Genomic DNA, 19696 nt, shown 5'->3' with positions numbered 1-19696 from the left:
TTATGATGTAAGGGAGTCCAGCACTGACTGGCCCAGAAATTAAAAGATTTTAAGACTGGGCAACAAATGATTTAAAAATAATAACGTGAAAGATCTTTTGGTTATCCACAGTGTGTGTCATGGATGCAGAGTTTCCAATCCTCATTAGTAAGGCACATTATGGCACTAAATGCAGGAACTTTCCAGGAGCACATATCTGAGATCCAATCGCAAAAACCTACATGAGGTACCACCTGCTGCTCTGGTCCTCTAGAGTCTCCCAGAACTCGTGTGTGCTGCTTCTTTTTGAGCTCCCCGGCCTTATAACTTCCCAACCCTCAGTCCTGCCTTTAGCTCCTGTGCACATCTCTGCTCCTCTTGTACCTATGGAGGCTCTTCATCTTTGCTTCAGGATTTGAAGGAGACCAGACCCAAGGTTTCTTCACTGCCACCCCACTCTTGGTCTTCATAGGGAAAAGGAGATGGGGTGTGGGCTTTCTGCTTCCTCTATATAGGAGGCCTTGAAAGAGTGGAAGGAGGGGCAATTCCAAAGGGTCTTTCGCCCCAACCCTCCATTCCCAGGCTAAGGTGGGGGTCATCTCTTCTTTCCAGGCCAGGTGCTTCAGACCAAGAGAGAAGAGGAGCTAGCTCTGTTTTCACAAAGGGGTGGGGGAAGTGGAGGCATCTGCCCTCAGCTCCCAGGTCTCCTTTTGCCCACTCAGTGCTCCCTTTCCTAAACCCAATCACTTCTATGGTTCCTCAGAGGAGGGAGAAGTGCTGGGTTTTGCTTCCTTCAACAGCTTTTCTTGCCCAGGGGGTGGAGAAAGCAGCCAAACAGAGATGAGGGGAAGATCTGGCTATCATAAGCAGACTAGAGCTTATTTCATTGAGAGACTGGTTCTGGTAAGGTTCTAGGCCTTACAATTTGCAAACTAGTTGGGTGAGTTGCCAGTGTTGGGGTAGATTGATGGCCAGAGCTTGAAGGCTACAGCTCCCTAGTTATTACGCAGCCGTGCGGGATCCCATCCATCATGAGCTGTTCAGTGTGAGCAAGGCTGACCAAACGCAATGCTAAGCAGAGGCCTGGTGTCACCAGTGAGGGTTAATAGCTGGCACTCCTATGGCATAGTCCTTCAGGTTTTGTGGCATGGTTGTCATGGCTGCCAATTCTAACTAATTTTTGTCCTTCCATCACTTGGGGCAAAGGAAGGGATGAATTATGATATAAAATGTTTTAGCAATGCCTGTTGGCTAATTCATTTTTTTTCAGCCTGTAAAATAATATAACCTTAGGGAAAGCAACAATTAAGCCACAACCTCAGAACATAAGTCGTTCTGATGTGCCCAGCAGCACCTTTCTCTGAAATAAGAGTCTGGATTTCACTCACTCCATCCACAAACTACAACTATTTTTAGTGTCATAAACATAGGTATAAAAACCATATGTTATACTTTTCAAAAAGAAATTATTGCCCTGAATTTGGTAAATGTGAATACTTATACTTGGCTGGCTCTTTCAGACATATTAAGCAGCTCCCCAAAGGGCCTGGGTACCTGGCGTATGGACAAATAGCAACAGTGAGTTAAAAAATGTGTGTGTGAGGGGAGGTCTTACCATGTGTCACATTATGCATAGTGACTCTCTTTGTGTACTCTCTTGGCTTATGGTTAGAGACCTACCTAATTCAAGGGGGCTGCCCCTCACTTTCACGGGCAGAATGCGGGCCCAGACTGCTATTTTGTGGGTGGAGCACTGCAGACCCCCCCATGTCTCTGATTGGCCAAGGGGCCCCAGTGGCCCGACCTCTCATTACTGATTGGCTGCAGGGACTGCCTGCCATATGCCCTTACCCCTTGCTGCTGATTGGCTGTCCATCGTACAGCCCTGCCCCTCACCGCCAATTGTTCGAAAGGGGTGGGGCTGCATGACAGGTAGCCCTTGCAGCCACTCAATGGCAAGGGGGAGGAGCAGCAGCCATCTTGCTTGCAGCCCTTTTAGTGGGCAGCCCCCTCTTCCCTGCCCCACTGGGCTGCTGCAGCACACTGAGGACTGCTGGCTCCCTCTAAAAAGCCAACATTTTCTTTTCTATAAGTTTTTTTTTCCCCCGTGGGTTTTGTGGGCTTTGCCAGATTTCACGGGCAATTCACAAAATCATGAATTTGGTAGGTCTGTACTCATGGTATGTCAAAAATAAACTGTGCTAGTTTATTGTTGAATGTAAATGGGCCATTCTGCTTTCACTTGCCATTAGGCACAGACAAATCCAGGCTTTTGAAAAAGGAGAGTGTGGGACCTGACAAGCACTTCACGAGTGGCTGCACCCCAACTCCCAGGCTTCCCCACTCACTAGGGCAGGCAGAACATGCTGTGGGAGCAGCAGCCAGGGACTTGTTTTAAGTCCCCAGTTGGATAAGAATCTTCCTCCTGCCCTTTGCAATGCTCCCTCCCTTCTCCCTGCTCAGTGGCACCTCCCCTTCCCTCCCATTCCCCCTCCTTGCCCTCTCTACTTATCCCTCTGGACATAGTAAGGGGAAACCTGCCCACTGCTGCTACTGCTGTCTGGGCTGCTTCTGCCCTGCTCCAACTGGGGCTGCTGGGAAGAGCTTCACAGGGAGTCTGTCTTGGCCAAGGACAGCAGCAGTGGTGGCAGGTGAGTCCCTCTCCCTGTGCCTGCTTCCAGGCTGGCAGAGATCATGCAGGGGAAGAGGCAGAGAGGAGGAACCTGCCTGCCGCCACTGCTGTTGGAGCCCCTGGCTTAGCCCAGCTCCCCACATAGTCACTCCCTGCAGCCCTGGCCAAAGCAGAGCACCCCTGCCCCCTGTATCAGCTGAGGACAGCAGCAGCAAGTCTCTTCCTGTGCCCAGGGGCATAACTAGGGAGAGAGAGGGAGGAATATAAGAGAGGAGGTGAGGTATCACTGAACACAGAGGAAAAGGGAGAAGGTTGGGGGTAGGGGGCAGGAATTTTGACCTGCTTCAAACACTTAAAAAAAAAAATGTCCTCAGCTGCTGCTCCTGAGCTGCTGCTCCAGACTCTGCAGGGGATCCAGCCATCCAGGCTAAAGGGAACTGGAGCTGCTGAGCTACACTGAGAAGATGGGGTGTATCTATGTCACTGCACTGCCTCTGAATCTGCCTCTACCAAGAGGTACGTGCATGCCAATGTGAAGCCCAAATAGTGAGTGACATCCTGGCACAGTAAACAGTTCAGCAGTAAAGATCATAAATAAGCAGCTACTTAAGTGTCACTGCTGACACTTGAGGGCTGCTCTTATTAATGCAACTTTACCTAATGATGAACATGTGATCTCTGAGGCTAAAATGTAAAGGGAGAAGAACACTAACTGGGGTCCTGACAAGCTCTTAGCACCAACCATGAGAAGAGAGAGGAGAGAATGCACTTAAAATCCTCACAAAAACAACTATCAGAAAGCACCTATAGACCAAATCCAATTCTCTTTATGCTCCACAGAGGAAATTTTAGGCACTTGTGTATAATGATTCAGCTCTGTGTATGCGAGCCCACTAGATATGTTCAGTAAGGCTGAACTCTGGCTGAACAGCTGTGTGGCAAAATAGGCTTGCCCAGCTATGGGTACAAGGCCCAAAATTTTCATTGCAGAAAACAGGAAAAGGCCACTCTTACCTTTTAGCCTGTGGTTAGGGCACTTGCCCAGGAAGTATACAACCCAAGTTATAGGCCCCCACTTATATTCGGAAAGGATCTGCATCTTCTTTTACTCATCAAGGTGCTCTAACCACCAGGCCACACTAGGCATTGCCTTGATCCCCCCCGTCCCCACTTCAGCTCTCATCTTGAAGCTGGCCCTCTGGGCACCCCAGACAGGTAGATTTGTGGGTGCAGAAGGAAGAGTGTGAGTCTGTGATTCAGTCAGAGTAAAAACAGATATCACCAAATGAAGCAGATCATCCGTGATGGGATATGTCCCACCACAGCTGATCAGCTTTAGAGAGTGAAATCATGTCACCTGACGGGTTGGGTAGGACCTTGATCCATCCCTTGCTGATCCATCCCTAGTTGCCCTGTGCTTCCTTGCTAGGACCTGCACTGACCTGTGCCTCTGTGTGAAATGGGTCAGTGCAGGTCCTGGCAAAAAGGTGTGAAGTGGTGCAGGACCCAGGGAATTCCTGGCATCCTGTGCCTCCCCTCTGGGACTTGTACTGGGTCCCATACCGACCTGTGCTCCACATGGAGGCACAGCTCAGCACATGTTCTGGCATGGAGGAATTTCCCTGTCCTGTGCCTCCTTGTAACCGTGCTGACCTGTGCCTCCATGTGAAGCACAGGTCACTATGGGATCCAGTGTGGGTCCCAGCATGGTGACACAGGGTGCCAGGGCTTCCTTGCATCCTGTGCCTCCATGCTAGGACCAATGCAGGCTTTCCCTGCTTATGAAGATGTGCCCCTGGAGATCCCAGGGTTCAATTCTGTAAGCAGGGAACCCTGACTTTCTCCACTTATAGAAAGGCACCCTGAGGTTCCCTGTAAGTAGGGAAAGCTGGGCAGGTGCTCCTAGAGCCCTGAGGGGTCCAATTCTGCCTGGGCATTCTGGGGTGTACAGGATCAGGCCTGGAGATGCCCATGCTCGCCCACCACAGAGCAAATAGATGTCCACTGCAATAAAGAGACACTATTCTACACTGCCTTTTGTCACACCACTCATGTGGTGCAACATAGCATAGGGATGTCTATTTGCTCGTCATTTGTGCCGCCATAAAAATGTTTATGGCTGCACAGATGTGACAACAGGTGATGTCTGTTCTTTCTCTTAGCTGTTGCTCTGGAAGGAAGCAACATCCATGATCCTGCTTCAAAACAACAGACATTTCCCCTCCAATCTCTTTTCATTTTATCCAATGACTATTAAAGGTAAGGTGCAATATCTCAGCTTCAAGACTATCATCTGATGTCTTGTTGACTCTCAGTTTTTTTAGCCAAATGTTTTTTGTTCCCTTCATAATTCTTACTGTTTGTAGCACATTTCTACTTTTTGGTAAGAAGTGAGATACTCTTTGGTCTGCAAAATGTATATCTTTTACAGTATTTTTAATATATGCATATTCTGTATGTATATGCAGGTTTCATTTTCCTGCTTATCATGGTAGGAGTTTATTTTATTCTAGGCCCCTTTTGCTTCTTCTGGTATCCAGTTCAACATCTTCAAGACAGTAAATGAGGCTTTATCTAAACTGTTACCTAGGGAGCAAACAATTTAGCTCTGTCTTCCTGATGGGATTTAAATGGCCAGGTTAAAACCAATATGGTTTTATTCCTCTATAATAAAACTGTTATTTGTCATAGTTAATCTATTTTTAATTCTTCCTGTAGTGTCAAATGTCTGGACTAAGGGCCTTTGTTTTGGCCAAGCATACCTACAGTACACTACCACCAGGAATAAAACACCGCAGCCAGTTGCTATTAAAATCATTAAGTCTTGCCAAATACTGTAATTTCCCAAACAGCTATGTAAACTGATGAGAAAAAAACTTATTTGAATGTCTATTTTACGTGCTAAAGTACATAAGTAGTTCTTTAAAAAACTATTTTACAATTTCAGTTACCTGGGAGTGTGTCTGTTTGCCTCCTTTTCTCTGGCAAGCAACCTCCATATCCATTACTCCTACAGTGTCAATAACTGGCTCAACGCAGGCAATAAATCCAAATAATCGGTAACAGCCAAGAGTGATAAGTTGCAAAAGAGCTGCTATTACGTCTTTATCTCTGGTTGCATGAGCTGAGCATGTTAAGCCAAGTTACTAAATAACACTAATGTGCCATGAATTAGGTTCAGGGGTCTGATAAGAAGCAACTGACACAATCAGAAATATCAGTCTTTGCTTGTTTTGTAAAGCACCTAGAGATGAAGCAAAATACAGTCTCTGATCTTTCTAAACACTTGGATAAAACCCAGACACAAGCCATTTGTGAGGCTGTGGTTAATACAGCGGAAACTATTCAGTTTCAGGCCTCTTTGTACCAGTTTCAAATTATGGTACACTGCGTCTACACTGGACATTTGTACTGGTGTTCCTGCACTGGTATGTACATCCCCAGTAAAGGCAGGCTCGGAGGCACAGTGTCACTCAGGACTTCACATGGGCTAATGAATCTCATGTACTCTTCCTTGCTCAGGGAATTTTCCAAAGCATCCGACTGGAACTCAAACTCTTGAACCACTGAAAGTCAATGGGACTTTTGCTTCTAAATCATGTATGTGCTTTGGAAAATCCAAACCAGTCTTGTTCCATATTAGTAAGAAGAAAAAACCTTGATAAGCCAAATAATCATCTTTTTTTTTTCATTATAATTTTCATGATTTGCTCTAATGTCTGTAATTTTTGCTTTCCAAAGTAAGTGTTCCTGGGTGTGTCAAATGCACAAGAAGCACAAAGTCCATCATGCTTTGACTACCTGTGGCCTTTTCTGGTCCCTTTCTCAAAGTGATACAACCAAAGTGAGAGGAGCTCTGGTTTAAAGAACTCAGAAAGACCATAACAAGTCAGAATGTTTATAACACTATGGATTCCTATTTAAAATCTCTGGGTTTATCTTTTGAATCATGTTTGCACACATTGGGCATGTCCAGATGGGCACAATTCTGCGGTATGTGGTGCTGTAAGCAAGTTTGCAGTGCCACATACTGCACAGTCCGGTGTTCTCTGTCCTGCAAGGGTGCGCTGCCCAAGCATGCACTGCATCAGTTTTTTTTTTTTCTGTGGGTTTTTGTGGCCCCTGGATATCCTGGATTCACACAAACCCAGTGATGAACTACAGCAACATAGCATTGGCAGGCACAAGCAACATAGCCTGTGACACTGATGCTATGTCACCTTAGCAATGAGCTATGCTGCTTTAGCTTGTCACTATGGCAATGTAGTGTCTAAACATAACTGTGCGCCACTGGGACTGTGCAGTACCAAATGCACAGCCAGGGGCATGTGTAGGTGCGCCCATTGTGTAGCACCTTGGAGTACACTTGAAAGGATGTCAAGGTGCCCCAGGGTGCTGTAGCACCTTGATTGACAATCACTGGTGTAAATCTTGCAACAAGATGTTTTGTATCCCTTCCAAATTTTTGTTGGAAATAACTCTGGTACAGCTCTGGATATTCTTGTTGTTAATCATATAAACATGGAATCTTTTTATTTGAATGTCACTAAGTTCTTGACCCCAGTGACATTTAATATCGCAACAAATTCCACAATCTAATTATGCACTTACTGAAAAAACATTTCCATTTACACTTTTTAATTTGGTGTTATCACTTTCATTGGCTGTCTTGTGCCATGAGATAGGGAAAACAGCCTTTCCATATCAACCATCTCTTTGCCATTCTTCATTTTACTTCTTTTTATTGTGCATTCTTATAATTGTAACTCCACTGATGCTATCTGTGTTCTGTGTAACATCCTTGTGTGCTGCCAATCTTCATGTCTCTATTGGTGTGCATGTTTTGGATAGTTGAGAACTGTTTCCCTTATATGCATACCCATATTGTTATGTGTGGTCAGTGCAGTGGGAACTATTTGTGTTTTTTTCAACTGTTTTGAGGTAAAAAAAAGTTTGAATGTTAGGTGCCAGGTGAATCAGATTTTCTGTGCACTGACCTTCCTTTCCAAAACTGTAAAGTTTATAAGGATACTAAATGGTGGAAGATAAAATGGGCAAAGGTCATGATGGGATTAGTATTCACCATGACTTTTGTGGAGGTCTGAGGAGGAGGGACTTTCTGGCCAGGTATGACAAGAGAAGGTTTGGAGTTTTGTCCAAGAGCTATTTTTGCAGTGGTATTGCACTTTGCTGTCAAGCTTCAAAATGAAGAGTGCTTTGGTTGCATAGTTTCCTATGGTTTATTCTGGTTCAGATCTGGTATCCACTTATTTTTAAATAGCTGAAGTCCTTGGAGTATCTGTGTGAACAGTTGTTTATAGTGAGTGACATCAAGACCTGTATTGACTAGATTCTAAAAAGCTGAAATCCTTGGGCTTGTTCAAAACCTAAAAGAGCTGGCTTCCATCAGCAACTGGAAACAGAGGAGCTGTGCTCCCCTCAAGTGGTGGTGAGGAGCCCTGGCAAGTCCCTGTAGAGAATATAAATGCTTAACCCTGTTTCTGGGAATCACCTTCCTGGTACTAGGTACCTAATTTGTAGGCAGTGTGACATCCGAATTGGAGTCACAGGTGGTGGGATATGCGTATACGGAGGAGAGGGAATCTGAATTTTTCCCTAAGTCTTTTTCCATAGCTAAATAGACCAAACTCTCTAACTCTTTCATTGCAAGGCAAGTGTCCCAGATTTTGAACCATTCTTGAACTATTCTTGGAAGAATTCTGCATCCTTTCCATTTTTTCCATTCTGCTTTTTAAAGGATGCACACACCCTTTCAAAAATGGTCTCACTAAGATTGCTCAGAATGGTAATAACATTTCCCTCCATTTGGCCCCCGTTCCTCTGCTTATATACCCATTGTTCATTGCAGTGGGTCTTACCTTCCATGTTGTCCTAGAAGCTGATGTTCAGTCATTTATCTACCGATTCACTTAAGTGACTTCTGCCATCTAAAATTCCACCATGATTTAACTGGGGACTATGTTCTTGGTTTCTAGGTAGACTGGCTCCTATTTAGCTCTGTGAAAGTGCACCTAGTTTGGCAAACCTAGATTGCCAAACAGTTCACATCAACCTGTAGAACTGACTTGTTTTCACTTACAGCTCCATTAAGTTTTTTGTAACCTGCAGACTTTAACGGGCATTCATTTGAAATTTTTTCCAGTTCCTTGATAGATATTGAGTAGCACTGAATCAAGACTAGATTACTGTAAGACTCCAGTTGAAATTACTGCAGTTCTGATAATTCCTTATTTATTGTTACTTTTTGAGCTCTGTTAGTTATTTAGTTTTTAATCATTTAAGCTATGCCACTTTATTTTCATACAATACACATTTCTTAATCAGAACACCGTATTAAGTGAAACATGTCTGAGTAGGTACATTATGACAACACAATTACCTTTGCCAACCTGCTTTCTAAAATTTAACACCATAGTGAAGAAACATCATTTTTAATAATGTAGAAATTCTTTTAAAAACACAATTTAATGTCATTTACTTAAAATTCTAAAATAGGGGTGGATTTTTACTGACACGCAGAGTGACTGGTGGGATTGATTGATATGATTTTCTTAAAGGAAAGCTCCAATTTCAAATGTTTGGAATACTGGCTTACCAGGCCTTCCAGGGACTTATCCAATGTATCACTTTTTAAAATTCAACTATAAAGTGTAAAAAGTATATATGTATAAAACTATAAATGTAAAACTATATATGTATAAAAACTATAGTTTTTTAAACTATAAAGTAGTTTATTGTTCTTCTGTTGGAACGATAATAATAAGAAACTGTTTGCAGGATATGCTAGCTTTGATTTCCCCCATACATCATTATTGTTAGTTTATGGTTATTTCTTAAATCATTATATCTTTTAAAAAAATACGATTTTCACATACAGAAATCTATTCTACTCAATAGTTGAAAAACAGCAGATAATATATGAATATTAAAAAATGAAAGTATAATTAGATCTAAAAGCATGTCTTCTCTGCTCAATCATTCTTTAATATGGTAAGTTGGAACTGTGTATTTAATTCCATAGCAAAAGCGCTATTTAAATCTTACCGCCTCCATATATTTGACACAAGTATGGAAATCGCCACACGTTTCCCAAACCAACAGCAAATCCAATGCAGCTTAAAATATACTGGAATTTATTGTCCCACTTTGGTCTGTCATCTTCTTTAAGAACTTCAGGAAGCATACCCACTGGTAGAGCTTTGGGCATCCTTACAAAGTACAATGTTTTTACCACTCCTGTTCTTCTCTATAATGATGAAGAAAAATTAATAGAATTTGAAACCTGGTTTTCTTACACGTTTTATACAGGACAGTGAGGAATTCTGGGGAAATGGGAGGAGCTTTCTACTCTATGTAACACAAAAGAATGCATCAGTGTAAAAAACACAATTTATATTGACAAAGTTTTACCCCTTTTGCTTTTTGTGTAATTTCCTTCTATAGTTAGCGAATACACAGCTATAGTGTTAATTGGTAACTGAGGGTTAAATAGTTCTTTGTGCATGTACATTTTTTTTAAACCTGTTTGTTCTCAGATAATTTGCAAAAGTTGTGTGTCACCAAACACAAATCAAAAGGAACTTTGCAACATCCAGCTTACAGTAATACTGCAATATTATATGAAATGTTTCTTTCTGAGAAAGCCACGAGTTAAATAATTTTTGTACTGGTAAGTTTATCCTTTCTTAATACCAAGTTAAAAGGTTAACCAATGACATCAGCTTTTGGAAGAAAATGAAATTGAAATATGTGCAAGGAAAAATGAAATTAAACAATTTTATCAGTTGTTGCACCATGTTCTTCTGCCCTGTCCACAAGACATTGTATAGTTGAATATATAATTACATTATGTTACATTACATTCCCCCACATGACAGACATGATCTCTCAGTCCTTACACAGTCAAACTTCCCATTGCCTCTTGTTATGTTTAGGTCTGTTTCAAAGTATTTTAAAGATGCAGTATATGAGGATTAATATATTTTGCAGACATTTAAAAAATACGATTTATTTAATACTTCAGTCACTTTCTTAGTACTCCAGTTCTATAGTTTAACAAATTAGAAAAATAATTCTGCACTAAATTACCAAGAAAGGACCAAGTTACTGAGTAGTAGCCTTGAACTTAGAAAACAAATCAAAATATTTAATACGATCAAAATGCTAACTATTAACCAAATTAAAAATAATAAAATAAATATCACCAACAAACACTTTACATCTGGATTCTAGTCACTGTTTCTGAGAAGAGAGGTTGGAATCTGGTCCATGGTCTTTCATCATATCCCTTAAAGATTAATCATCCTTTTGCCTGTCAATGAATCCCAAAGTGTCTGGTTTTACTGTTAATTAAATAGTTACCGAGGAATGTAACAGCTGTGTGCATCAAGGGTCATGTTTTGTTAAATTGGAGAGTGAGTGAAAACACCTTTTTTGCCCTTTGCTTGCCCAAGTTTCTTGTTAACTTGCATTTTAAGTAGTTTCAGGCCATGTGCTGAATATACCATCTAATAAACTGTCTTGCTGCTTGAAATTACCACTTTGGCCAAGGTCCTATTTCTCATTGAAGGGGACTGAGCTGTTGCTCTCCTCAAGCTAACAGGTCAAGGCTCAGGAGCAATTCTGTGCTGTCCAGGGAGGTTTATTCTCTCAGTAAGAAGCCCAGAGTGGTTTCAGAAGCACTTCAGAGTGCCCAAGCTGCCAAAGTCAGCACACCATCTGGAGACACCAGTGGCATTGCCTACTGAATCCTGGACAATCATATATTTACTGGAGTCCTGTGAGGCCACAGGATGGGGAAAACAATGTTGTCTCCCATAAGCAACTCTGAGAACATGAAATGAACTGCCTTTGCAGAAAGTGCAAAGATACCTGCATCAAAAACTAAAATGCTGAGCAAGGATACATGGGCATGTCCCTACTCTGGCTGGGAAGCCCCTCAACATTCCTCACAGCCTCTTTGGACAGGGTGATTGACTTCCCTGTCCCGTTGAATGACAGCTGTTTAGCTCCAGCACATCACAAGTTGAAAGACCTGTCTGGGTCCACAGCAGGCATGCGGTAGCTCTGACAGTAGCTCCTGGGGCTGGTCAGCTCTATGCTGGGAGAAGGGGAGACTTGGGAGATGGGGGTGGAGAAGGATGGAGGCTACAGGTACACTCGCAAAACTGTTCTTTTTCCTGGCCAGAAGCTCAGCATATCCAAGGACCCCACCCATCCATTCTCCCAGAGTTGCCCCTGAATCACATCCACAATGACTTTTAACATCAACATTCCCTAGGTCCTTGGGCCAGCAGATGACCCTGTATCTATGCCATAGCGCTGCTCAGAGGACAGTATCTCAGTGTCACTTCAGAGAATGAAAAAGCAGGGTTTTCTTCTATGGGGAAAGAACCAGAGATGCCTTCCTCTTCCATTGGTGTTGTACTTGCAGGACATTTCCCTTGAGAAATATGTGCTCCTGCCACAACACCATTGGAAGTAGGTGAGAGCCACCATAAATGAAGCTCTAGGCTGAGGCTTAGACTTCAACAGCCAGACACAGCAGTCCTGAGATCCATGACTTCTAAATCCACCCTCCCCAGTTCCACACACTCCCTTCCTGCTTGACTCAGCCCCCTGCACATCACCCTCCATCGCCTCTGGGGCAGACACCTGATGCCACTTCACTGGCTCCTTATACTTGCCCCAGCAAGCATAAAGCCTGCTACAGAGATGCATCCTAGAAGCTACTTAGCATGGGTTTGCACAAGGCTCCTTGGAAATCCCTGGTCAAGCTAGATATGTTTAAATTGCATTTGAACAAGTCTCAGCAAGTCAAAAAACAAAATGAGGAACAGGGTTACTCTGATAAGCAAGATGTGTGTGACTACTGAAACACAGATCATAGAACTGATCTCTTGTGGTCTGATGGGTCTCGGAAGAACTTTGTACCATGGAAAACATTTTCTGGGCAACAGATTGGGCTGTATTATGTACTGGATACTGAAAACATCTCTATCTGTGGTGGCAAGACTTGAGAAGCAGCAGTAGCTAGGGAGACATAGGGCTTTCCTAACAGTCCCTTCCCCAGGCTGACAAATAAATATCCAGTCTGCATCTGACCACATACCTGGCAAAGGGGACTGTAGCTGCCATGGTTTCCACAGTGAAAGATCTCATATTTTTGAGGTCCTGTAGTTCAGGATGTGACCTACAGGTTATTAGATACATTTCCAGGTATCTAATAACCTGTAGGTAACATGCTCATTGTGTTACTTACTATGTTACTGGTACATTTGTTTTTGTTATTACTCAATTACAGTGGTGCTTTGAAAGGTGTAATTCTGAAACTTTTGTACCTTCTATTGCATCTCTCCTCTTGCTTCAGATAAGTCATCTGTAAGCATCTGCAAAGCTACCTCATTCCCCACCTTGATTAGAACTTCATTAGAATCCCTCATTAGACCTGTCTTTTTCCTTGATGCTTAAAGACAACATCATAATTATTTATTTGATTGACAAATAAATAATTTTTGCTCCACCAAAAAGCTCCGGTCAGCTAACAATAAAAAAAAGTTGTGATAAAAACAGATAAAAAATTAAAATACAATAATAAATGATGAAATAGTTCTTCAAACAAACCCCCAAATGTAGCCCCCACCTGCTAAAAGCCTGCCCAACTAAAAATGTCTTACAAGGCTTCCAAAAGATGTCCAGGTTTGGACTCTGATGGGCCTCAAAGGGGAAGGAATTCCAAAGTTAAAGAGTGACTATTGAGAAAATGACTTCCTACATATTTTCATCATGTGAACATGGGGTACAGGTGGAGCTTCAAGAGGCTGATCTTCAGGATCACAATATGAGGGAGGAAGCAGTCCATTAGGTATGTAAGGCTCAGGCTGCTTAGGGGTTTCTAGGTCAAAACCAGGACCTCGAATTGCACTTGGAAAGCTAATGGAAGTCAGTGCAGATGTGGCTGCTGATGTGCTATGACTACTGCCTTTGGGCTGACCAATAATATTGCATTGATTCCTTGAACTCCCTTGTGCATTAATAGCCATCTGTTGTTTCTTGTCTTATGTTTAGCTTATCTGGGGCAGTGACCTATTTTTCATTCTGTACCTTTACTTATTATGGTGTGTCCTGGCCCATGATAAGGAGTCCTAAGCATGACAGAGACACAAATAATAAAATGATGAGAAGAAATAAGTTTATTACTTTAGAATGGACAGAAACCTGCAGAAGTAATACTTGAATGGATGTTTCATGTACTGCATCAAGAAAAGTATTCAGTTGCATAGACAGTTGTTTTTCTTAAATATATAATATAATGTCTCTGGGTACCTGAACTCAGCACATATTTTTCATGAGACCCAACTCTCACTAAAGCCTCTTAGGTCTATCAGAACAGAATCTAGAATAGTTGTATTAAACTAATGTGATGGGCTGCTTACAGATATTTTAAAAAAATCTCTTTATTTTAAACTTGGTGTGCTCCCATGCTGAGCCCAGTGCATGCCCAGAAGAGGCATCATGTTAGTTGGACCCAGTTTGCTCAACATCTATATATATCAGGTGCTTTAGTGGAGCTTTTTTGGCACTTCTACCTGCTCATTTTTTCTACCTGCCATCAAAATAACAGGAGTTTCCTAGTACCGAATAGAGTTTTTAGGGGCTTACGTAGCTGTAGCAATGGGAAACAAGTTCGTAAGGCCAGAAGATGTCATGACGATCATCTAATCTGGCTTGCATATCACAGGTCCAAAAACACCCCTGCACTGAAGAAGAACACATTGCACTCAAAAGCTTGCCTAAATCTATCCCAACCATGCAGTTCCTCCAATAACAACTATTGCTCACAAAAATCTTTGCCTCTAATCCCTACCCTTCTCTTAGCAATTTCTGCATCAAGCCTATTTTTCCATGTGAGCTATATCCTGTCTTTTAAAAAAGTCATATAGGCTTGCTTTAAAAATTCCAAGTGGTGAAGAATTCATCATGTCTTGAAGTAAGCCACTTCTGTTGGTAATTGGCTAAAATATATGCTTTAATGCTAGTCAGAAATATCTTTTTCATGCATAATTTTGTAAAATGCCATTGTAAGGAACAGATTCTGTTCCACCAACTGCAGTTCTAGGTGGAGCTAAGTTTGATTTTATTCCATCCTATTTACATTCTGAAAGGTCAGGAATGCATCTACTTTTGTAACACACCGTCATCTGACTGAGTCATAAAATAACGATTACATTATTAAAGTAGTCATTTAAAGGATAGGAAGAAGGCAAGAAAGTTTTGGAGCAAAGAAAAGTTATCAGAACTAGCTACACAACAAGTAAACAGCAATTGAAATAGATAATCCTAATTATCTATTCAGTATACAGTTCCCCATAGCCTCACTCCATTGGCTGCCTATAGCACACCTATGCTTTTTTTATTGGGATATTTTTGGGAATGAATCAGATTATTCTTGGTCATTTCTTTTTTAAAATATTCATTGTAAAATGCTACTTGTAGGAAGAAGGGACTGTTGGGATCTAGAGGCCTTTGTGCCTGGGTTTTTAACTCTGGCACTTAGCATAAGCACAAGTACGTTCTGCTGCAGATTAGCTTGGCTTTGAACAGCTGCAACTCAGCAATGAGATCTGATATGAGGATCACCTGGACTATGACCTGTTTTTGGCGAAGAAGAGGAAGTCTAGAAATACCTTGTTTAGGTGACCAAAATCAAAACAAGAAGTTGGCCAACCAAAATAAGGAAATTTGGCTTGGAAAAAGAGAATCAATCAGTAGCAGAACTAGCTCCTACGTAAGAATGAGAAAAAGTACCTATGGCTGGAAAATTCCAGTCAATCATATATGGCAAGTGGAAATAAGCTTATTAATATGCATTATAGGGAATGACTTAAGCTAATTATATGATAAGAAACATAGTAACAATAAGGTATACAAGTAAAGGAATTGGAACCCCTTTCCAGAACACTCCTGAAGGAAGCCTGAAGAGATCCAGTCACCAGTCCAAGATCCTGCACAAGCATCAGATGCAGGGGCTAGGAGCCCCAAAGAAGAGCTCACACAGCCTGATCAACCAGTGAAGTCATGTTGGCAATATCTCAGGGTTTTGCTTTTGACTAGCTATAGTATTAGAATAGTAACTGCTGAGAACGCTTTACTTTTGATTTAGAATTGTAACTGTTAGTGTTCAATAGACTTGCTTATAGTTAAGAACAACCATGTCTTAGTCTCCATACCTGGTAAAAGACCCGTAGCATCATTGGATGTAACAGGACAGTTGGATGAAAATGCTTTGCAGTGCCAATGCCTAAGCATGCCGCACTGACTTGCTCCTGTTTATGCGCACCAAGGCCAGGAATGTAGTATGAAGGTTGATCTCAAAAGCTGGCCCCCATGGGACGTGGTGTTCTTGGCAGCAGCAGTGTCCAGCTATGCAAGTGTCCTGGTGCTACCTACCTTGATGGTTAGGGACAAGGGGTAAGATTCCTCTCCCATCTCAGCTCTTCTGCCATCACAGAACTCTTGGGCAAGTGGATTGTGTTCCTCAGCACTTTCTGTTCAGCAGGAGCTAATGCAGGCAGATTTTGCCCTTTCCTGAGCTACTGCTGCTACTTCATTATGTCACTCCCTCTCCTATCTGATTAGAAGCTGGAAGAGCTCTCTGCTGGCAAGTAGGAAGTAAAGGGGCTGTTAATAAAATACCCAGAGCTATAGTAAAGTAAAATATCATTTACATACTTCCAAATATTTTAATTAAATATTCTAATACTTCTGCTTGATGAAAATACATCAATGACTTCGTGCAACACAGTGCCATGTATGGTAAAGATGAATGACTGTGCAAGACAAGTTGGGATAAATATGGCATTGTTGTTGGAGCCTGAACAATTGGATAGTCATATCTGTCCTTGTAGGGATCTCTTCGCTTCATCGTTTCCCTTGAAACCTCACATCATTATCCACATTGGGATGAAACTAATCATGGCTTTTAAAAATTTGTATTTCCTTTCCTCATTAACAAAGTCTTTTATCCCCCACTTCTCTGGAATGTTTTTATGCGGGGTTCTTCAACTCTCCATTCATAGAGGGCTCAGAAGCTGAGCCAACAAGACCCCGTTTCTTTCTACAGTAATTGTGGATGAATTTATAGATGGCAAAGACAGGGATGACCAGACTAGGCACTCCAGCCAGGATGACAATGATGGCATAGACCCAACCAGGATATCCAATTTTCTCTGTTTTGGGGAACTCTTCCTGTGAAAATGAACAGTCATGTCAGAAATTTGTAGCAAATAAAATATATAAAAACATCACATATTGAACTCTAACACAGAAAAAAAATAGAACTGTGACAGTAATTTGCATGTAACAATATTCTAACTCTGAAAGGACAAGGGAATATTAGCAGTTTGTGCTTAAAGGATATAACAGCTTTTTATGAATAGCATTTATACTTTCATTGGGTTCTATAGTACTATTATTTAGCATCTTAAGAGCACTTTACATATATTAATTGAGTAATCCTCCCCACATTGTTATAAGATACATACTTACTGGACCACTTTCGGGTAATAAAATGGAGAAAAAGGGGGTGCTGAGTGCTTTGCCCGTTCTCTCAAACTAAGCTGTGCTGGCCTAGCTAGGCTTAGACCATGGGAATGCCTGGCTGTGATCCACTAGCTCACAGCAATTTCTGACTTACTGCACTTTACAGTGAACCATTCTTCCTGCAGTGAAAAGGGATGGGTTTTATGAGCTTTGCAGGTTTTATATTAAGCCTAGGACTGTCTGGATGCATAAATACTAGAGCTGAAGAAAGTGGCTGTGATTTGTGGCCCAGTTAGGTAGGAAGAGGAAAGGGGCTGAATTTGCATTAGAGTAAGGTGCTTGCTGCACACCTGCCAATGTGATGAAGCCTCCCACAACAACTATCTTTTGCTGGGGCCTTTGCAGGGGCACAAGCCACAGTGTTACCCTGAGGGGTGCATGGTGTTTAGTCCTGCTACAGTCCACTATAAAAAAACTAGGTTCCATATGTTCCAAGACCTATGTCGTTCAGGTTGAAATTGGTCTTTCCTCAGGTAATATCCCAAAAGCTTTTCCTGGGAGCAAATATTAATATATAATAAACACAAGACCTGCAGAGGTGGAAGCAGGGGGAGATACTGATCATAATTATAAGTGAAAATCTGAGTAACTTCACTGTATATCCTATGAGCTTACACTGAAAACTGGGTTCAGAATCTGACCTAATAGATGTCTTGTGAACACTGACAGGGTGTTACATGACAAATTCCTCTGCAGTCCATACAGTGCAATTGGCATCAATTCAAAGGCTCTTGTTTTAATCCTATCTCACAGAAGGATCTTTTTTCTTTTTTTCCCAGTCCTCCTCTTCTCATAGGCAAAATTACCAAGCAATCACTCTCCAGCAATTTCCAGACATTAATGGCTGAAGTTGGAATAGCAACATCCTCTCTCTAAGTGCTAACATTTTTATATTCCATTATATGCATTGCGACAAGCTAGTCATGAAAATAAAATGTTGAATGGGATTATCTTGCCACAGGCAGGGCACTGGACTAGATGACATCTCTGGGTCCCTTCCAGCCCTACTTCTCTAGGATTCTGTGGTCAGCTTGGGGAAGATGGATGTATTTCATACTGCCAGAGAAAAGAGGAAATCAAGATACATATTTTGGCTGCAAGTACTTACATAATTAGGATCCCAAACACCATAAAGCAGTTTTTGGTTGACTTTCACCACAAAGTAGAAGAAGAAGATAACTAACATTATGAGAGGACTGACAACTCTCCATGTGACCTGCCAGAAAATATTGGGTTTGTGTCCAATCATAAACTCGATGTCACTGTTAAACCTAAGAGTAAAAGCAGAATATTTAGAAACATCACTGCGTTGCACAGTGATAATAGAGAACACATTCAAAGATTGGTCAACAAGTCATAAATGACAAGGTGACCTAACTGTACTTCTCAGAACTTTCTAATGTGAATGGGTAACAATAACATTTAAAAACATTTTTCTAATTGAGGCAAATGTTTATACAATTCTGCTATATGTTTTTTATCCAAGTTTCACAAAAGAAAGCCCAGAAGAGGCTCTTAGAAACACACATTTCACCAGACTGTTTCTGATTTCATAGAATGGAGGGGAAGGGAAGATCCCGATAGAGCTATTCAGGTGCCTTAAGAGCTATGAATGCAACATAGATTTTGGAGGAATCTGTCATCATGTATGTTTTATTTTTCCCTTTTATATGAGTGAGGTAGAGGCTCAGCTGCTGACTGAAAGTTGCTAAGGGTTTGAAAAGGCTGGTTTTAAGGTTGGGAATGTGCTTGAAGGGAAACAGTTTGCTGCATGTGATGTTCAGGCCACTGGCCTTTCCTGAATTAATTCCTGCTTGAACTAGATCATCTGTTTTAGAAAAAAAACCCCTCAAAAACCAATCCTGATTTGATCGCTAACCCAGTGATAGATAATTCACAGCCTGTGGTGACTTTTTCCATTTGTTAATTATGCTTATTGTTAAAAATATATTCCTTATTTCCTGTTGGGATTTCCTGACTTCAACTTCCAGGCATTGGATCTAGTAAAATTTTGTTAGAGTAATCCTTCAGGTGACTTTTATATAATTACAGATTCACCCAATCCGACTAGTCACTTTGGTTATAATTGTAGTTGGCTACAATTCCCTAGATCACCTCCGGAACCTCTTAAACATGACAGCATTTATTATCTATCAATCCTCTAGAACAGTTGCTAGAACTGAGTGCTTGTTTCTAACAAGCAATTGGATATTTTTGTTACTAGATCAGTCATTTAATGTTTAATTTTCCTAGAACTCTTGGATGAAACCTCTGGAATCCTGGTGACTTATTGACTTTTAAATGTATCGGTTTGCTCTACCACAGCTTCCTCTAACACTTCAATTGCTGTTACAATTTCACCCTGATTACCAGAAATTACTTATTTAAAGCAGAAAGTTAATTTGTAAAGCAAAGCCCAGTGTATTTAACACTGGATCAAGACTTTAGAATACAGGTATATTT

General features: G+C 41.5%; 2 protein-coding genes across 2 annotated transcripts in view; both read right to left on the bottom strand.

The window, feature by feature from the left end:
• The window catches only part of LOC106736619 (sodium-dependent neutral amino acid transporter B(0)AT3), a 57102-nt gene extending 46876 nt beyond the window's left edge, over positions 1-10226 (bottom strand). The window contains exon 1 of the mRNA XM_006272902.3: positions 9677-10226. Within this exon, the coding sequence (XP_006272964.1) occupies positions 9677-9839 (163 nt within the window). The 5' untranslated portion in view covers positions 9840-10226. The remainder of the gene's footprint in view (positions 1-9676) is intronic.
• Positions 10227-16360: 6134 nt separating this feature from the next.
• Positions 16361-19696, bottom strand: part of SLC6A19 (solute carrier family 6 member 19) — a 35399-nt gene continuing 32063 nt past the window's right edge. Inside the window, exons 11-12 of the mRNA XM_006272903.3 lie at positions 18342-18504; positions 16361-16879 (exon numbers count right to left, since the gene is read on the bottom strand). Of these exons, the coding sequence (XP_006272965.1) occupies positions 16679-16879; positions 18342-18504 (364 nt within the window). The 3' untranslated portion in view covers positions 16361-16678. The remainder of the gene's footprint in view (positions 16880-18341; positions 18505-19696) is intronic.

This window comes from Alligator mississippiensis, chromosome 3, assembly GCF_030867095.1.
Source record: "Alligator mississippiensis isolate rAllMis1 chromosome 3, rAllMis1, whole genome shotgun sequence".
Classification (NCBI taxonomy): domain Eukaryota; kingdom Metazoa; phylum Chordata; order Crocodylia; family Alligatoridae; genus Alligator; species Alligator mississippiensis.
The sequence above is the reverse complement of the archived record's forward strand: the minus strand, read 5'-3'. Positions and strand labels throughout refer to the sequence as shown.